This window comes from Neophocaena asiaeorientalis, unplaced genomic scaffold, assembly GCF_003031525.2.
Source record: "Neophocaena asiaeorientalis asiaeorientalis breed wild unplaced genomic scaffold, Neophocaena_asiaeorientalis_V1.1 scaffold7, whole genome shotgun sequence".
Lineage (NCBI taxonomy): Eukaryota > Metazoa > Chordata > Mammalia > Artiodactyla > Phocoenidae > Neophocaena > Neophocaena asiaeorientalis.
The window spans coordinates 1,016,772-1,037,553 of NW_020185337.1; the positions used below are offsets into that span (position 1 = coordinate 1,016,772).

A 20,782-nucleotide genomic window follows, 5' to 3' on the forward strand; every position below is an offset into this window, starting at 1 on the left:
CTTGTTGTTTTGGAAACGGTTCATTTGAACGTCTGTAGGAACACGTGGATTTTGTGCCCTTTTACACCTGGATTATATGCCCTTCTGCCTACATCCAAGATGGAGTCACCATTTTTTCCCCCATGTTAGAAAGCCCTGTGTAATCCACATACTAATTATCCTCTTTGGGGACTGGTGAGATGTCCTGTTTCTTACTGCTGATATTTGGTTCACTGAAATACCCCATAACAATTTTATAACAATAACTACTACTGATGTAGCCACTAAATGCTGTAGGTACACTGCCTCATTTATCTTCGCAACCGCACGGAAGCTTGTTCATTTTACAGACTTCGAGACTCACCTGAGTAGACCAGATGCCCCGTCTCATTCCCAGGTCTCCCTCCACACAGTGGAGTCTTGCTCTCACCCCAGGTCCTCTTGGACTATCAAGAGACTCCATTCCAACCAGCTGTGATGCTTCTCACATTCCTTACAGGCTGCTCCCCTTGACGTCACTCATTAATACGAACAACAAAAGAGCAGTAAGCAATTATGAGTTCATCTTAAAACTAGAAAACATGTATTTCCCACAAGAGAAATTCAGGTACATTGTTAATGTGTCATTTAACTGGTGATTGGTCGAACTAGAAGACTATTTGAGAGTTAACCACAACCTTGCTTTAACACAATTGATATACTTCTGGAAAACAACATAGCCGTGAAACACAGCACAGGGAAAAAAACTATTTAAAAAACCTTTGTGGGGCTTCCCTGGTGGCGCAGTGGTTGAGAGTCCGCCTGCCGATGCAGGGGACACGGGTTCGTGCCCCGGTCCGGGAAGATCCCACATGCCGCAGAGCGGCTGGGCCCGTGAGCCACGGCCGCTGAGCCTGCGCGTCCGGAGCCTGTGCTCCGCAGCGGGAGAGGCCACAGCAGTGAGAGGCCCGCGTACGGCAAAAAAAAAACGAAGAAAACTTTTGTGCACAAATTTGTAAAGCCTTAATTGAAAATGAAGGTAATTTTCTATCTTAAAATGTATGCAATCTGACTTATTAGGGAGCACAGTTTGTCGCAGAGAGCCCCTAACTTTAAACAAAAGCCATCGTGGGCTGTGAATCTGCTGTGGCCAGCGGTGGGGGTAGGGTGGAGGCCCCAGGGTTGTGCACCCTTGGCTAAAGTAGGTGCCCTTTCTGAATAGAGCAGGCTCGTTCTTGGGTCAAGTGTGACTGCATTTCTAAGACTAAAAGGGCTCTCGGGCCCAAAGGATCCAGCTGCACATTTAGGAATCATTAGCTAAGAACTAAGTCTCTGCCACTGAGCCAGCCGGCCACTGTATGCCAAAGCAGTAAAAATTATGCATAATGATGCATATATAATTAGGGCTTTGTTTACGTCTGTACGACCAATGTCCCTCAAGCAAAAAGGAAACAATGTTCCTTTATGTTAAAGTCAGCTCCGACATACTTTTTGATAAACGGCGAATGTATCCAGACTAAAATGACTTGATTACATGTATCTCTGGCACTTTAATTCCAAGTCATGCAATTGCTGGTGCAGCATTTTTCTTGGAAATAAAGCAGTGGCTTCCCAAACAACATTGGCTAAGAGAAGATTAAGATATGATCTCTTAACGTTCAGCATAGACCAAGCCTGGATCCAAAGCGAAGTGAAAGATGGGGCAGAGTAGCAGGTACTTAGCTGCACACCACCCCATCACCGAGTGGTTTAAATCAGCCATCATTTCTTATTCACATGAGTTAGCTAGCGGGGGGAGTTCTGCTGACCTGGGCCAGGCTTGGCTGGGTTGGACTGGTCATGCAGCCAACTGGTCTGAGATGATTTTGCTCCATGTGGCCTCTCCTCTTCCAGCAGGACAGCCTGCACGTATTTTCATGGTGGAAGAAGCAAGGCTCTAAGACAGTAGAAAGGGTTAGCACTTCTCAAGCTTCTGACGGTGTCAAGTTTGTTTCCGTCCCTTTGGCCAAAGCAAGTTATAAGGTCAAAGCCCAGAGCTGACATGGCAAAGGCTCCACACAAGGGCATGGATCCGGAGAGGGGTGAAATTTGGGATCATTCAACCAATGTACCACGCACAATTTAGGTATTTTTTTCATAGAATGTATGTTGCCAAGACAGTGATTTCCAAGTTTTCCAAATTCTGAAAAAGCCATTTCTTTGGATCTTCATGCCCTGGTCCAGCCTGGTCCAGAGAGGGTCATGGTTCTTGTGAAAACTGGCTTGAGCTGAGTCGGATCGTGTTCCGCCCACTCTCTGAGATGCTCCACCTGCAGCCGCTAAGCCCTCCAAGGAAGGAAAAATTCAGAAACGGACGCATGGTACCAAGCACCCTAAAGGAATCCCATGCACTTACTGCCCATCCAAAATGCAGTCTCTCTTTGGGCAAAAATCAAAAGTCTACTTTCCAGTCAAGCTGATATTCTGATAGGAAAGAATTCTCCAAGGTACTCCACCCAGCAGATTGATATACTTTTAGCCAGACATTAAAGCATTAAGAGAATGTGCTGGGTTACCCAAATAGGGGAGCAGTAAGGTACCACCCGGGCCAGTCAAGGAAAAAGAGTGCTGACAAGCATCAGAGAAGACACTTGCAGAGCTAGGAGACAGAAAGCTGTTTGAGGACACTCTCCTGGAATAACTTCCCTCCCAGAGGAGGGAGGAAAGAAAGTCGGGTAGCTCAGGAAGATTCAAAAAGTCACGCAGGACTCTGGCTGAGGAAGGGGTCACCAAACCTGGCTGTGAGAGTCTTAAGGGGAGACCCAGTGAGAAGGGGCCCAGCACGAAAGCAAATGGGGAACGAAGACAAGGTCAAGATGAAGGAGGCAGCGTGTGCCCTTGGGAAGACAGAGAAAGGGCGAAAAATATAGGGCAGAGGAAAAGAGCAACGTATGGCCTTGCAGAAGGTACGCTGGAGGGAAGCAGGCATAGCTAGAAGATGAAAAGGGGGGCAGAGATTAACCCCACCCCCCAACATGGTACCCTGCGGCTACCCTCTCCCATCTTCCCCGGTTACTAAACCGTATTTCTTGCCAGGTACCCTTGAGGCACTTAATATTATCGTTTGTCCCAACCTCCCAGTGAAGTTGGTACCACTCTCTCCATTTCACAGAAGAAAACTGATGCATAAAGGGGTGAAGTGAACTCGTCCAAGGTCACCAAGGTATAAAACAGTGAAAAAAGAATTTCAAAATAGGTTGTTTTTTAACTCAAAACACATACTTTAGTCACTGTATTTGTTTCCTAGAAATGTCGTAACAAGGAACTACAAACTGGGGGCAGGGCGGGGGGTGGAGGCACTTAAAATCAACAGAAATGTCTTGTCTCCCAGTTTGGGAGGCTAGAAATCTGAGATCAAGAGGTCATCAGGCTTGGCTCCTTCCAAGGCCATGAGGAAAGCATCTGTATCTGGCTCCTCTCCTTGGCTTGTACGTGGCCATTTTCTCCCTGTGTGTCTTCACACTGCCTTCCCTCTGTGCTTGTTTCCGTGTCCAAATTTCCCGTTTTCATAAGGCCACCAATCATATTGGATTAGAGCCCAACCCTACTGACCTCATCTGAACTAATTACATCTGCCATGATCCTACTGCCAAATGAGGTCACATTCTGAGGTACTGAAGTTAGGGCTTCAACATACGAATTTTGGGAGGTGGTGTACAATTCAGCTCCTAAGAGCCATTGTCCCCTACCGGCCCCCAGGGGCAAGATGGTAGAGCAGAAAGACCACGGCTAGCTTACTGAATCTAAACAAAGCTCTCTGCTCGAGAGCCTCTGTTAAAATGAGATGATCTCCCCTGGCTCAGTCAGTCCCCGTAAAGAAAGAATGAGTTGAATGCCCACCACCGGTACGGACGATCCACTGCTCTCCCCACCCAGACTCCCAACTACAGACGTTCCTACTACTACAAAGAAAGGGGGGTTACAGCACCCCCTAGGCCACTTGGCTCTGATCTCACCTGGCATATCTCCTTTCCAAGCACAGAGACCACCAGGGCCAGCCTTGGGGTGACACCATCAAATGCAAGCCCCACCGCAAGAAACAAAATCTGAGCGCCCTCTTTTGCCCAAACCCCACGGCCCCGTCGTGTGCCTCTGAATGAACACAGGCCGAAACCTGGTCTAAGCAGCTGGTGCTGCACGAGGCGGGGCTGCGGGTCCTGAGCCGTGAGGGAGGCAGGGCCATTGCTCAGCCAGCCTTCAACAGATGCTCAGGGGACTGGCCGCACCCATGCAGCAAAAACACAGAAAAACCTATCACCCCATCCCCCCATTTCTCCTCTGGGGAAATGAAGATGATCTGCCAGTTAAGGGAACATTTCCTGATCCGGTCACTAAGTACACTTTGGACCAGGCCCAGAGGGAGGCTCCCTAGCTGGGGGCTCTGGCCACACTGGTCCCACCTGCAGAGGAATACACCCCTGGCTCCCCTCTGGCGTGACCCCGTTCTTCCTGAAACAACCACAGGAGGGGTTGGCAGGGCTGGGGCTTGGGGAGCCCTTGCAGCCAGTGCTGTCCTGAGGCTTCACCCTTGCCACACTGTCATCCTACAGAACACAGCTGCCCCGACAACAAAGAGGCAAGTGACACTCACAGCAGTAACAGCATGGGGACTAGCAGTGCTAACTGAGCACGTACTACGTACTGGGCATGGTGCTAACTGAACACGTACTATGTACTGGGCATGCTGCTTGTATTCAGGCACTTCAACCCAAAACCTCTGAGTACCGTTTCTTTTTAGAAAGCAGGAACAGAATCACAGAGTCAACTTAATTTGCCCCAAACCGCACAGGTAGCCAGACCTCACAGCAATTTTCTTGACCAAGAAAGTGGTGATAAACGCACTTTGGGAGTTAACAACAGTTTGGTGGCGACAGCAGGTTGGGTGCACCCCACGGTGAATGAGCGAAGTCTTCCTCAAGCGAGCAAAGAAATCAAGCCCCAGTGTGGTGGGTCATATTTTTACTGCCCCATGGATATACACCAATTAAGAACACGGCCGGGAAATCTTGCCCAGTGCTAACCTGAGCCCACTCACTGTAACCGCCCATGAGTTTGTATTTTCCCACAGAAATGGGAGAGTTTGCCCCAGGCCAAGTTTTTCTTCTACATCCCTAAGCAGCGGGCAGGGGCAGGAAGTGATAACTCAGAAACACGGGGGACACAGGGGACGATGCCATCCCCACCCCCTGGTCAGGCTGGCCCTCGGCCTTAGGGCCGGCCATTGTCATGGGGCCCTGGGTTCTTCAGCAGCCCCAAAACCCTCCACCGGGCCTGCAATCCAGTATTTTAAATTATGCTGCACTGAGAGTGTCCTTACTTTTTTTAGGTAGAACGTGGATACTTTTCAATGGGCCTGTTCCCCTCTACACACCTGACCCCAAACTTGACACCTTACCTGGTCCAGGGGAGGCGAGTTCCAAACTGATAACCAGCGCTCTGGAATCATCTTACCTGGGGAAGAGGCGACGGACACATCCTTCCTGTGACAACCTTAGGGGAGAACTGTGACAGGCCGAGGAGCCTCCCATGGGGAAGACAGACATGCCGGGCCCCCAGAGCGGGCCCTGGGGCAGGGCTGGCTTCACAATCTTGAGGCCCCTAGAAATGAGCTCCACATCCCAGGGACTCCAGGTCAGGGGACAGAGAAGTTCCCCCTTCCCGGAGAGGTCCGTTTAGCCTGTGCCTGGGAGTCAGAGACTGACAAGACAAACAACAAAGCATCCATTGCAGGGGCGTGGCTGAGGTTCCTCCAGGACCGGTCCGAATGCCTGACCCGCCGCCCTGCAGCCCGGCTTAAATCCAGATGGAGACGTGAGCATCAAGGCCTGGAAAACATAGGGAGTGTGGGGTGGGGACAGGGCTGTACACTGAAGGTCACTGGGAGGGAGGGTCTCACACACAAAGCCCTGGGGGACAGCGCCCCAGCCCCATCCTGGCCCGGGTTCCTGCAGGACACGCGGGAGAGGCCAGCTGAGGCAGTGGAGCGGGCCCGCCAGGATCTCACCTGTCAGAGAAGACCGCTGCCCCCAGAAACATGCCCCGCTCCGAAGCAGCAAGGCTCCTGGGTGACCCATCCTGCCTGTGAGTGCACACGTGCCAACACCAGGGGACAGTACATGCCCATCCACCGGCTGCCAGATCGTGAAATGTTACAGAGTGAGTGAATTCCACAGTCTCTTCCCCACGTGAGGACACACATCCAATAGTAAATTATATTTTATTTCATGTACAGAGAGCTCAGGGCTGAAAGGTGATGGTTGGGGAAACAGCACACAGGTGAGCAGCACGGAGGAGAAAGCCTGTTGTGAGTCCACCGGTGCCCTAAGTCCAGTGAGTGTGGGGTCCCCAGGGCAGCTGTCCATACGGCAAGGAGCCTCTGTCCGCTGCCCTCTGGGTTTAGACCAAGGCACCGCCCGCCCGCGGCAGCCCCTCCACGACACCAGAGTTAAGGGCACGTCCTGCAAACGCAGTTCCCTTTCAGGTGTGCGGGGGGTTGTCCGGTGGTGTGGCCGCCAGTGGGGCAGGCGGGCCGGCAGAAGGCTGCCCTTCCTCTCGCTCTGCAGACGGGAAAATTAAAACTCACGAGTCCCAAGGCTTGAAAATGCAGTCCATCCTGTTAACCTGGACATCCTTCTCCCGCTGCACATATCCACACAGCCCTACGCAGCTCTGTGGCGTGCGTCCCCTCTCCCCCCACGTCTAGCAGTATTAAACCACCCCCCCACCCCTGGAGTGCCAGTCCGTGATCTGTCATTGCCGTGTGTCCAGGTGGCTGTGGGTTCACCTGGGGGGAAGACGGTGTGCACACCCCACAGGCAGGTCCTCGGGGGCCAGGTTCTGCAGCGGGGCCCTCACGGGCCAGTTGCTACAGAAGCTTGACGTAATTCTGTGGAATCAGGCCCCTCTTGCCATTCAAAGTCCCTTCCAGCCAGCCAGGTTCTCTTGAGGTTTGCACTGAAAAGGAAGAGAAATCCTTTTTACCAAAATGCTCCCGGGTACTTTCCACCTGGGAACTCACCGCACTGCTGTGGGTCTTAAAGGCTCAACCAACACCGAAACGGGGGCCATTCCTGGGATGTCTGGTTACAAATCTGCACAAGAGTTATTTATAGGTGCCCCTCTGGTCACCCCAGCCTTCACCTGTCTTCACGCCACAGCCTCCTAACCGGTCCCCCAGCTTCCGGTCAGGTCCTTCCCAATCCACGGTGCACAAAGGAGCTCAATGAACCTTCCAGAACACACAGCTGGACACGGCACTGCCCTGCATAACATCCACTGTCTGTAGGAACAAACCCAAGCTTGCCCGGGCACCTGGCCCTGCCACCTCCTGAGCCACCAGTCACTCGCCCACAAGCACATCATGCGGGTCACCCACAGAGAATCATCCAGAGAAAGCCCCGGCCGAGCCTCTAAACCTCTGTACCTGCAGCGCCGCCATCTGCTGACATGCCTTTCCCGACTTCTTCACTGGGGAATTCTTCCTCGTCAGAGACCCCAGATGCCCTGTCCTCTGGGGAGTCTTCCTCGGCCATTCTCGGCACTTGACAGGCCTCACCGGCATCATCTGGACACCTGTCTGACTGGCACCTGGACGGGGAACTCCTGAGGGCAGGGCGAGACCTTCCACAGCTGGGCACAGTGCCCAGCACGTTCCACAAAGAGCCACGACGGACACACAGGACAGTGACCGCAGGCTAGACAGCAAAGGGCACAGGGTCCAAACATTCATCACCAGGGTTTAGAAGCATCCAGTAACCCCCAGCTGTGGGCAGGCCCCGACTCAGGCCTCGGCCATGGCCAGGAGCCGATGTGGCAGCCGTGCATGTAGAAGAAAGGGGAGGTGCGGGCTGGATCAGCAGACCAAGTCGGGAGCTGGCCAAGCAAGGCAGCCATGACCGCAACCCATCAGAAGACGGCTGACTGTGTAGCTGGAACCCAGCACACACGTCCACGTGCCCAATACACAAACGCTTCACAGAATAGTACTTCCTCACTATGTGTGATGCACTCTTTTCTATTATTTTTCAATCCTGATGGCAACTCAGCAAATGGGGTTCATAACCCACTCCTGTGTAGCAACCCACAGTCCAACCTCTGCATGGCCGGTCCTCTGCTTTCCTCCCCGTTTATGCCTGGACAACCCTCCTTGCCCTTCAGATACCAGCTGAGGTATCCCCTCCCTCCGAGACCACTCCCAATGCTCCAGATCAGGTCAGAGCCACCATATGTGCCCCTACTCATTCCCCCCACCCCACACACACAGGACCCTCCCTCCTAGTCTAGACCAGGATGATTTGCTGAAAGGATGAATAAACAAATGAACCAGAGATGCGCCCTCCAGGTGACCTGGTGGCACCCCTTTCTTCGCACCCTTTTACCCCGACATCGTTCCTCACAGCAGGGTTTTTAAGGGCTCTCACTTAATCCCACGCTGGCAATGCCATCGGAGCACAGCCCCTGTTGGGGAAAAGGACTGGATTCTATGGGAAGGGCACCCAGGGGTCGTGCAATGCGGGGTGGGGGTCCGGGGGCCGAGTAGATCCTTTCCTCAAACACTCAGGGAGGTAGTGACCATGGGAGAGGAATGAGGACCGAATCCACTCGTCCCCGCATGCTGGGATGCCACCTGGCCACCATCTCCCGTGGGGACAGGGCGGGTCGGTAGCTCCACGCCCCACACCAAGAGGCTGCTCACTGAAGACTCCCACGACACACGGCAAAGAGTACAGCACTCACTTGGCACACACCGGGGAGCACTAACCTTGTGCCAGCTACCGCCTACGCCATAGACCCTGTCCTGCCACTAACGAGCTGCGTTGGCCCCGGGCAAGGCTCACATCCTTAAGAACCTGATGAGTATGTGATGACGGTCACACCAATACCGCCTGCTATCATCATCTTTTCTACTTGCGGTAAAATATATGTAACATATGTGTGGAGATATGTAACCACTGGAACCGTGTTTAAGTGCACAGTTCAGTGGCATTAAGTACATTCACGTTGCTGTATAACCATCACCCCTCTCCACTTCCAGAACTCCTTCATCTTCCCAAACTGAAATTCTGTCCCCATTAAACACTACCTCCCCACTCCCCCTCCCCAAGCTCCTGGTAACCTTTATTCTATTTTCTGTCTTCACGAGCATATGCCTACTACAGATATTTCATATCAGTGGAATCATACAATCTGTGTCCTTTGGTGACTGGGTTATCTCACTTAGCATAATGTCCTCCAGGTTCATCCATGTTGCAGCATGTGTCAGAATTTCATCCCTTTTATGGATGAGTACACTATTATATGTATAGACCACATTTTGTTTATCCATTCGTCTGTCGGCGGACATGTGGGCTGTTCCTACCTTTTGGCTATCGTGAATAATGCAGCTATGCACATGGGTGTACAAATCTGTTTGAGTCTCTGCTTTCAACTCTTTGGGCTACATATCCAGAAGAGGAATTACTGGACTACGTGGTAATTCTATGATTAATTTCTGAGGACCTACCCCACTCTTTTCCACAGCAGCTGCACCATTTTACATTCCCACTGGCCACGCACTGGGGTACCAATTTCTTCACATCCTCACCAACACTCGTTATTTTCCGTATCTTTGATAACGACCATCCTAATAGGTTGTAAGGTGGTATCTCACGGTGGTTTCTCCATGGCCTCCTGATTTACCATCCCATAACAAGGACACTGAGCTAGGGACAAGAATACTTTGTGAGAAGCTTTCTCCAGAACAGAATCTGGTCTCAGCTTGGGGTATTTTTTAGCATGATGTAAACAATATGAATAACAAGTATCTAAACCATCATTACACAACAAATAGCAGGAACCCACACTCAACTCAAGAACTGCAGCCGACATGGACGCCTCCGTCCTGGGCTCATTCCTGTGTGCTGCCCTCCCCCCTCACACCCTCCCCCTGCTCCAAGGGGATCGGCAGCTTCAATGGTGTGTTTCTCACTGTCTTACCCCAGCGATGGTTCAAACACAGGTTCATCACGTACGTTTATATCCCTAATAATATACTACTTATTTTGTTTGTTTGTGAGTTGAACCAGAATCATACACTACAGAAGCTTCTTGCACTTAATTTTTTTTACTTAAAATGAGTTTTTTAAGATTCCCTCATGTTAGGGATATATATAAGAACACAATTGTTAGGTTGTGGGGTCTGTAAGAGGGTCAACTTTCTAAGATAATGGCAAGCTGTCTTCCAAGGATTGCTCTTTATATATCTGAGGACTTTAAAATGAATCACCAGCAGCTTTTAAAGATGAATCTGGGCCACACCTGCTCCCCAAACAATGGACAGATCCTGTCTCCAGGTTAGAAATGAACAAAGTCTGGCAAACAAGGCAGCCAGTCTCCCTGCCCAGAGAGAGCCAGACCTTGGAGATCCTAATGCCGGGCAGCCCTGGGGACGGAGACCACTCGCTGCTTGGACTGGTGGGTCCGGCAGCTGCAGGGCCACCTATCGGGAAAGAGAGCAGAACTGACTGGTCTCCAAGGTAACGTATTTCTGAGGTTCCCCAGGCCCAGAGAAAAGGGCACTGGCCTCTGGCTGACACACGCACATCAGCTGCCCTGAGACCTTACACACGGCGCCCCCTGGAGGATATGGGAGGCACTGCCCCAGAGCAACGGCTAAGCATTAGTGTGTCTACTATAGAAATGAATCTTCAGCTTAGAATTTAAACTCAAGTCCAGGCCCACACGGTAAGAGCGAAGAGCAAGGGACAGTTATGGGGCAAGGTGATTACTAAAGATCCCTTTCCCTTCCACACTCTGGGTCAGGATTTCCTACTGTTGTATATGTTCGCAACGGCGTGACTACTGACAATGCGGCCCAGGGGCCACTTTGACCTGGATTTTGTCTACTCCAAAGGCCACTGAATGGCGTAAGCCAATTTCCTTTGTTGCCTGCACGAGGGACAAGAACGGCTGGCCAGGCAAGAGCAAGAGCATTTATGGTAGCTGGAAGACTCCAGATGGACACAGAAAAAAACGTCTTAGGCATTTCAGTGATGCTAAGTATCCCTGGTCTGCAGGAAGGACATGTTCCCAGCGACACTCCAGTGGCTGAGCTATAAACAGTGGCCGCCTGGAGCAACGGCAGCTGAGGCCAGGGGAGCTGCTGCTCCGGCCCGGCCTGCGTCCGGCATCGGAAGGGAAGAGCCGCAGCCGTTCAAAGAAAGGCATCACTAGACGTGCTCTGAGAAAACACTTCTAACTAGTTATCAAGTCTCTGCTAAGAGATCAACTGTGCACAGAAGATGAAGGTACAAACACCCAGAAAAGAATAAATCCTGCTTACGGGTCTTCCATTTCCTGTGACCTTTAAGAACCACCCTAAGAAACAGTAAGTTTGGGGATGTGGGTTCCGATCGTGGTCCCCGTGCGTATCTTTGGCAACAGGAGTGGGATGCAGGGGCTGCAAGGCAAGGAGCTCACATCAAATGAGATGTGCACGTGCTCCTGCATGGGGAAGGTGTCAACACATCAACGAGCGTCTCTAGAGCAGCTGGCCTGGGGGAGGACCTGAGGACGCCAGCGCCACAGAGCCCGGAATCTGAGTGGTACGTGCCCTGGCTCAAAACGAAGCCGGGTGCACAGTGCGCAAAGTGAGGCTCCAAGGTTGGCAACATCCTCCACAATGTCTGTGCTGCACACGTGACCCAAAATGCTGCCCTGACACATCACCACACGCGTGGACATCCTTGTGGATTAGGATGGAGAGGCTGATGCAGAGAGAACTTAAGGAACTTGTCCAGGGTCACAGAGCAAGTGGAAAAGCCAACTGACCTCAGGCAAAGTAAGTGCAGAGTTGATAGCTACCTGCTACCAATCACTCTCCTGTTCCCGAAGCACACTGAGATATGTGTGTGTATGCCTGTATGTGTGTGTATACATGCATATGAGTATATACAGAGAGAGAGACAGACAGACAGACACACACACACACACCTACGCACACACTATTTTTCTTAGGAGGTCTCCTGCAAGTCACTGAGGGACTTTAAAAGTGCAGAACTTCAGTGTCCCGCGTCAGACATCTACCGGCCTTTCCCAATAACCAAGTTGGCAGAACCGGATTTGATTGGGGTCCTGAACCCCATTCCCATGTCTGCGTGCCCAGAGGAGAAGCCTCTGGACCCAGTGTGGTGCTGATTGATCTGACGTCCTGGCTGGCAATGACTTTAAGGGGAGCACATGACCTCATTCTTGCTATTGAGACGTGAGAGCAGGTCACCTAGGAAGGATGTTCTGAAAGAGTTTTCTCATGCTTCAAAAAAGAACACAAGGATGAGGCAACCCCCTTCTGCTAGGGTTGAGTGTGGCCATGAGGCCTGGAACTGGGACAGCCATCCCACCCGCACGGGGGAAGCAGCCAGGGGCCCCTGTCCATAAGCAGAGATGGAAACACTGCGGTCTTGGGTGACATCTTTGAAAAGGTGATTAACCAGCCCCTGGAGCTCCCCACGTGCAGACTTCTTCGTGCGTGAGCGAACTCGCTTTCGTGACTGATTTAACCAGCTCTATCTGTTACTTGCAGCCAAAGGCATTCTAATAGATACACCTTCCACCAAGGTAAGTATCACATGAACAACACTGTGTTCTGAGGCCCCGAACAAATCTGACCAACCACACGGCGCCAAAATTCACCCTCATTTCCTAAATGGCGGGTTTCAGTGCTCTCCGCTTTCCCTTCTGCCATGTGGGTGCCCGTACACGACGGGCCTGGAGGAGGGCAGCTAACTGGCTCTCCTGCCACAACGGCATGCATATATGTTATGGTGACAAGAGGACTGTTCTTGCTTCTACTCCAAGAGCAAAATTTCTCCACGAAGTATAATTCTGTCATATGTGGGGTTTTTTGTTGTTTGTTTTCTGACACTATCAGGAGTCTCTGGCTCTCCAGAGTACGTATCACACAGATATAGACATCTACTCTAAATGAGGCAACTTGCTTTCTAAAAAACAATCACCAGCTCATGCCGCGTTACTGACAATATAGCACCAGGCGTTGTGTTGATACACTCCATATATTCCAAACATTCTGGCTAATCAACCATTCCATTCCAAGCATCAAAGGTCCTCGCTGCCTCTCCAGAACGCTTTTGGGCAGCTCTGCCCCCACACAACATCACTGTTTCCATAGCAACCAATGAATGTCATAATGAGGAGGACGGGGAAGGAAGAAATCGAGGGGGAGGGAAGAGATGTACACTGAACCATGGGAGGAATTTGTGCAATCTGAAGCCGGGCATAGCTCCTCAATGCTTGTGTGTGACTATTAAACATGCAAACAAAAATCTATACCCTGCTTTCAGTATGCAGAATCAATACCCGTATCTAGAGATTCACGCACTATTCAAACAGGCGAAACTCATGTAAAGCAAAAGAATGCTAAGGGGATGATAAACCAAAATTGGTCGACAGAGCACTTGTCTGTAGCCCAGAGCTGGTGAACCTGAAGCATTCAGGAGGCTAGGGCGGGGACGATGAGGGAGGAACACAGAGGATGCAAATCACAAACATTTCTTGACTCCAAGTGGCACCGGCTTCTCTACATCAGGAGAAAGATATCCCAAACGAAGACCCTCAAGAGTTACAAGAGCCGGAGAATAACCAAGATTAAAGCGGAAGTGGGCAACCACAGCCCCCTGGCGTTCGGTTCCTGGGAGCCAGGTGGGCAGGCTCTCGCCCGTCCAAAGCATCAAGGGACAGACTTCTACTCCTGACAAACCCACAGCCAGGGACCGCCTGTGTGCTCTGGGTGGTAGACCCTCTGCGCCGGCAGAAGACAGCCTCCCACGAAGCTCCGGCTAACACTTACCATCCTCAAAAATCGCTCCTATTTCAAAAGACAATTCCGAGCTGTGTTCTGCTTCACACGGGTACACTGCCCGGGCCTTCCGACTGATGACGCTGAAGAGGGAACATGCAAGGCATCAAGTGAAACATGAGAAACCTCACCTTTCCCCCGCCCACATCACCCAAATCTCATTTCTATGTCACCAGCACGGCAGCTCCTTCCAAAAAGGAAATCAGCGGGAAAGGGAACATCGGGCAAACCACAGCACTTGACTGTCAAGTAAATGACAGGTTTCAAACCCCAATCTTTCTTTAGGGAGCCTCTCCGAGAAGCTTTCCCTGAACCTCTTCACCTACTTCTCCTCTCCGCTCAGTGGGACGCCCTCCCCTCTCACTCAGCGTTATTAGAACCACAGGTCATGTTTATTTCTGAAGCATTTCGGTTTATCTATTAAGGAAAAGCACCGGTGTCTTGAGACCGAAGGTGAGGCATTGAAGGGCAGAGGCACACGGACAGTAAGTGGCTCCAGCCACGCACCTCGGACACCCATCTGTCTACAGTGACCCTCTGCTTTCACGCCACCCTGGAAGGGGCTCATTGCTCTCAGCTGGGTCTCGCCCCCAAAAGGTGCATCAGGCTTGGCTTCTCAACACTTGTCAAAACATCCTGTGTGTTCTTGTGGGAAAAGAACACAGTGGGGAAGGATGGAAAGCAGGCTGTCAGCCAGACGCACACCGAGGCAGAAGGAAGCAGCCCACCTCACCGGAGCAGGGGAAGTCACTGATGGGGAGAAGAGCCTCAGCCTGCTGTCCCGGAGGAAGGGCTTTGCTAAAGGGTCAGCACCTCTGGCCTCTGCACCACTGGCCCATTAAAGAGCTGTGTTAATTACAGTTTCCAGTGCCCCATTTACCTTCCTTTAAAACAAACCATGTGCTTTCTATTCACGTATAGAAAGTTCTTGCAAAATACGTGGTTTCATAAATGCATAACCAGCACCAAAAAGAGTAGGTTCAAGCAGGTCTCACATAAGGCAAATCTCTAAGAATGTACTTGAACCTTTAAGTCTAAGGCAAGGTTGCAAATGTCGTCCACGAAGTCCAGGAGACCGGAAACTTCTTCCATGTGGGGAGCACAAGAAGTTGCTCAGGTTGATCAAGCCCCTCTGTGTGCCACCCTCACATTCTACATCACACCCCAAACCACGTACCTTTCAGGTGGCTTGTCCGCTACGGCGGCAGGAAGAGAGAGGGGGAAAGACGACAGCTTGGGTGAAGGAGGTGTAACGGCTGGGTTGCAGCTCGGTGTGATTGGTGACTGAGGGTTAAGCCACTGGACCGTGGATGATCGGGCCTGGCTTGGGCTAAGTGTGGAAGTTTGAAGAACAGGATTAATAGTATAAAGGCCACGGAACACCAAATACACGACACCCCATCCCTCAATGGCTAGGGTGATAGTTCCTTTCTCTCTCCTGATGACTGAAAGGGACAGAGTCCTCTCCACCTCCTCCCAGGTCTGTAGCCCCAAGAGCCACACCCCAAAACTAGAGATGCCTCATTGTACTTCTTCAGGTTTGTGGAGAAGATCTAGTCTTGTCCAACCTAGCAGCATACTGGTGCACTAATTACAACACCAGAATCCAACAGCCCAGACTAGTTGCTTGGACTTTTGAGGTATTCATGTTTTCTGCTTATAAGGAAAGTCAAAAGAATCTACAATCAAGCCCATGACCTATAGCTCTGAATATTCAACAGTGGCCTTTTAATGTCTAAATTAGTACAGCCATTACAGACAACAGTACGGAGATTCCTTAGAAAACTAAAAATAAAACTACCATATGACCCGGCAATCCCACGACTGGGCATATACCCAGAGAAAACCATAATTCAAAAAGACACATGCACCCCAATGTTCATTGCAGCACTATTTACAATAGTCAGGTCATGGAAGCAACCTATATGTCCATCGACAGACAAAGGGATAAAGAAGATGTGGTCCATATATACAATGGAATATTACTCAGTCATAAAAAGGAACGAAATTGGGTCATTTGTTGAGACGTGGATGGATCCAGAGACTGTCATACAGAGTGAAGTAAGTCAGAAAGAGAAAAACAAATATCGTATATTAAGGCATATGTGTGGAATCTGAAAAAATTGGTATAGACAATCTTATTTACAAAGCAGAAATAGAGACACAGACACAGAGGAGAAAGGTATGGATACCAAGCGGGGATGGGATGAACCGGGAGACTGGGACTGACATATATACACCATTGATACTATGCATAAAACAGATAACTAATGAGAACCTACTGTATAGCACAGGGAACTCAACTCAATGCTCTGTGGTGACCTAAATGAGAAGGAAATCCAAAAAAGAGGGGATATACGTATACATATAGCTGATTCACTTTGCCGTACAGTAGAAACTAACACAACTTTGTAAAGCAACTACACTCCAATAAAAAAATAAAGCTCTTTCATCTGGTCATATACATGTGGCAACTCAGAACAGAATGCCACTGGGAATCAAGATTCCTGTAGAGTGGACCAAAGACTAGCCTTTAAGGGAGAAACCAATGAACAGTTAATCTTTGGTGACCTTAACATTCCCTAATAGCTGCCAATTTTGAAAATAAGTTAATGTAAAAAGGTCAGCAGACAGACTCATGGAGGGGCCTCTAAACGTGGAGGGTTCGAAAAATACGTGTTGATCTGAATAAATTATTCTTCAATGATTTCAAAACTGGAGGCTTGTGACTATGGTCTACGAAGCTTGCTTTAAAAGCACAGTGCTGAAAGCTTCTCGTTTTACTCAAGTGGATTTTCAACACATATGTATTCAATGCTGCTATATCCAGATGCCCCTCACCTCAAATTCACCCTCTTTGGCTAAAACCAGTCTCTACAAGCAGCTTCTGTGTCCTTCCATATTACTGAGTGTTATCTTTGATTCTTCTTCTAAAGCAGAACTAACACCATGTCCTGTCCATTTTTACTGCAGAAAGCTCCCAGGCTGTTCCTTTCTCTACGCTCTCGTCATGAACAGGAGACGATCCCAATCTCGCTGCTCATGCCGGTGTCACGGCGGAGCTCTCCTAGCCAAGGCCCTAGCCCCAGGCCTCCCATTCCGCCAGTTCCATCAGCCACATTCAGCCACCTGGGTAAGACCCAGTCCACCCCGTGTGCCTCCCCAGGAACAGGTGTGCTCTCCTACCTGCCCTGGCAGCCTGGCGGCTCAGCCCACAGCTCTGCTCCCCTGACTTCCCCTCCTCCCCCCTCAGGCTCTTCCGCTCCTCTGCTGGCTCCAATCTGTCCCCTCCCCCCGGCTCAGCTCCAGCTGCCTCCTCCAGTTCTTCTCCTCTGGGCTCTCTAAGTCACAGACGTTCTCTGAAGGCCCGTCACACCAATAAACGGGAGGGCCGATCAGCATGAGTTGTTCTGTGTTGGTTTCAGACATTTCTCTCGCCTCTGGGTTGAGAGCAGGTGGGTTAACTCTTTGTGTAGATTCACAAAGTCGGGCAGAGGGCTTGGCACAGGAAGTCTTCAAGCCACATCTGAAGCAGCCAGTTCACATGTGCTAACACTACAACTAGCATATACACCAGGCCTGTGAAATACTGCATTACTGACTTGATAGATATTTAGTACACAGAAGGTTGTCTTTACTCTGATCAGAAAAGGGGGGGGAGGAGGAACATTTTAAAAACATTATTCTCTGAACAGCTTATTTACAATCCCCCTATCCAGCCATTCATTTGGAAGTCATAAAACCTACTTCATACCAAGCGAAGACACCTAGAAATCTCACGGTGATCTTTATCACCAACAGCAAAAGTCACTCCATTCTTCAACAGAAAATGAAACTTTAGTGAGTTCTTCTTACTAATCAGGAAGGGAGAGGATGGCGTGAGTGAAGCTCTGACAGAGAATTTAAGACCATAGTTAGCCAAACAACTGACATGTTATCTCCCAGCAATTACTCAAGGCGTTGGTGGGTGCTGGTGGTGGTGGAGGATGAGGTGGTTTACCCGACCCAAACCAACCCTTTCTGGTCATAAATAGTCAAGTGATGAAACGACGGCCATCTATCTGCTGAGAGGGAGGACAGCTACGGGATGAAGATAAGCTAACAGTGTGCGTATTTATAAGGCTCTTTAAAAGTAAAGGTCATAAATTTTACAGCTACGATCTGTTTCATCCTCACATCTTTCTTTTTAAAAAGAAATGTTGGGCTTCCCTGGTGGCGCAGTGGTTGAGAGTCCACCTGCCGATGCAGGGGACGCGGGTTTGTGCCCTGGTCCGGGAAGATCCCACATGCCGCGGAGCGGCTGGGCCCGTGAGCCATGGCCGCTGAGCCTGCGGGTCCAGAGCCTGTGCTCCGCAACAGGAGAGGCCACAACAATGAGAGGCCCGTGTACCGCAAAAAAAAAAAAATAAATAAAAAGAAATGTTTTGGTTTTTTTTTGTAAAGGGAAATACTCCTCCTGGCAAGTGAAAGAATTGTTGTAATAGCAGGTGCAGAAGGTAAGGGTCTATCCTTAGCTCGGCTTTCTCCACCCTGTCCCAAAACAGGAACTCAGAGTCACCCATCCTTGTCCAGAGTCAAGCTCGCAACATGAACCTTTCTTGCTTCTTGGTTTGTTCTCTGTGATTTTTCTGTTTTCTGTCAACACACAGATGTGCTATGTGATCCCACACTCACTGGTTCGCCAAGAGAGTCTTTTCAGGCTTCCCACTTAGACCTAAATTTCTGTATTTGAGTCCCTGGGTTTCCCCACAGTATCTCAGAAGCCTCTGCTCGGGACTTCTCTGTGGGCATGAACTTTGCAGACTGGACTATTCATATTCGCCTCTAATATGGGGAGGAGGTATCCTAAGTCATGTGGAGAACTAAGTCCTGTGAAAGAGGAGACCTGCCCAGCCAAAAAAAGTTCAGGAAACGGAGCCAAGTAGCCATGAGGATACAAGAAAATTTCCATGGGCTTCTTCGCTGGGAAGGAGTGGGATGAGGTAGGAAGCAGTTAAATACACTCAAGACGTAAGACCTGAATTCTTGCCTCAGCTAGCAGAGGCCAGATGACGTTTCACAGGTGTCTCCAAAAGCAACCTGCCAACTTTTTTTTTTTTTTTGGAAGGCAAGAAATTGTAAACATGAGTTTCTTTATATAAACCATCTCCTACTTTCCAGAATTTGGGTTTTATTTTGCTTTTTGGTAATAAGGATCAAAAAATATTTTTTAACTATTTAATTCTTTAAAAGATAATACTTATAATTTTCTCAAAAAGCAGTAAAGTATTCCTTTTAAAGGAGAATTTCTGGCATTGTCTTTCTCTTCTTTGACTTAAACCATTTTAGAGGAACCCTAGGCATTTGGGAAACGGCAGCCCAGAGCAAAGGTCTAGCAGTTTTTCTCAGCCTGGGCCCTCGGTGTGATCTAGCAGTTTTTCTCAGCCTGGGCCTCCGGAGAGAAGGCGTCCTGAGGCATAGACGTACATAATGAATTAACACCTCTCCTGCATGTCTAGAACTGTTCTAGCTACCCATGTGTTGGGAGACAATTCAATATGGGTCTCTGGTGTTTCTGCACTTCTAGTGAGCAAAGGATGGATTATCTTTTCAAGGATGCTTTTAGAGCACAGAGCCTTGGAAGATAAAGTTGTGTCTTCCTCTGGAGTGAAGAGCAGGCTTTACTGTCCGTCATAAAAGATGTGTTTTTCCTGAGCGCTGGGTTTCTCTCTTGCTAACACTCCACAGGCAGGTGTTATCTGGGCCACGGGGCATCACCCTTTGGCAACTGGGACTCGGATTAATACTCTGAGGACTGCTACGGCCGTGATTAGTACAGTCCTTTAACTCTGACCAGGAGCCCAATGTCTTCTGCCAGCATCCTTGGAATCATGGCAGGCCAACGCGGGACCCTGCAAAGCAGAGTCAAATTTCAGATGTCACAGTTCTTGACAGCATCCTTGGGAGCACTGAGAAAATACCCAGGTCATGTTTTGTATTCTGTGGTTCAGAGGAGAACCCTGGCTAAGAAAGTCTTCGGGTTAACGATCAAAACTGGTAGGTGATCTTAGAATTCAAAAGCCCATTGCCTGCTAGAACACATGGAATACTTCAAGTGTTCTCTCCTACCACGTCCCAAATTTAAGCATTAAAAAAAAAAAAAAAATGAAACTATTTAATTCCTTCTTCCTCCTGCCCCTTTAACTATGGATTTTTGATGACCAAGACCGGCATGATCAGAAACCACTGATTTTATTGAATAAGGAGCTGCTGAGCAATGATAAAAAAGCACCTAAAGTGCCATGTTTCCTGAAAGCCAAGCTGTGGTTTGCAAAAATGCAGGCAGAAGTCTACTCTTCCTGAAAAGCTCAGAAACCACATTTACCAAAACAGAAATAAATTCCAGAGAAATATGAATCTGTTTCTCTGCTCTCTTCCCAATTTCACACACTAGACTCAAAGCATCATGACTCGTCTCTGTCTTCGGGGCAAAACAGCCAACCCCGCTTTGAGGAGAAATGTTTCCTTCTCAAAGAAAAGGAAGAAATGGAAACAAGAGGGTTTCACTAAAAACACCGAGATTTCCTCCTGCTAACTCAGAAACTCATCCTCAAAAACTTTGTGACATTGGAAGGCTACCTGGTATTCCTAAGGCAATGGGAAGTCTCCTGCCCGGGGGCGGGGCAGGTGGAGTGGAACACACATTTGTGAAGGTGACGAGCGAATTCTCTCCACTAAAAACACTCTTGCCTTGGCAAAACAGGTCTGCGCGTCAGGGAAAGACCGTGTAGCTTTCACGATGGGGAGGAATAAACCCTCAATAACATGAAATTATGACCATTTCTGTGTATGCGTACACTTTACAGAGTTCATTTTTCTGAAAATGTAACAAATCAGTGGTATATGCTGCTTGGGATTCAAACTGTGACCCGATCGTCTCCAATACCAGACTCC

The 20,782-nt window shown here is 49.6% G+C and overlaps 1 protein-coding gene across 5 annotated transcripts in view; it reads right to left on the bottom strand.

Moving 5' to 3' along the window:
* Nucleotides 1-6,197: 6,197 nt before the first annotated feature.
* ARHGAP10 (Rho GTPase activating protein 10) overlaps nucleotides 6,198-20,782 on the bottom strand; it is a 321,959-nt gene continuing 307,374 nt past the window's right edge. For 4 of the 5 annotated variants that reach the window (XM_024736121.1, XM_024736122.1, XM_024736120.1 and 1 more), the window contains 3 exons: nucleotides 15,027-15,179; nucleotides 13,841-13,932; nucleotides 6,198-6,951 (listed from right to left, as the gene is read on the bottom strand). In XM_024736121.1, coding sequence (XP_024591889.1) covers nucleotides 6,863-6,951; nucleotides 13,841-13,932; nucleotides 15,027-15,179 — 334 coding nt within the window. In that variant the 3' untranslated portion in view covers nucleotides 6,198-6,862. The remainder of the gene's footprint in view (nucleotides 6,952-13,840; nucleotides 13,933-15,026; nucleotides 15,180-20,782) is intronic. The other variant, XR_003002000.1, reaches the window with a different exon arrangement.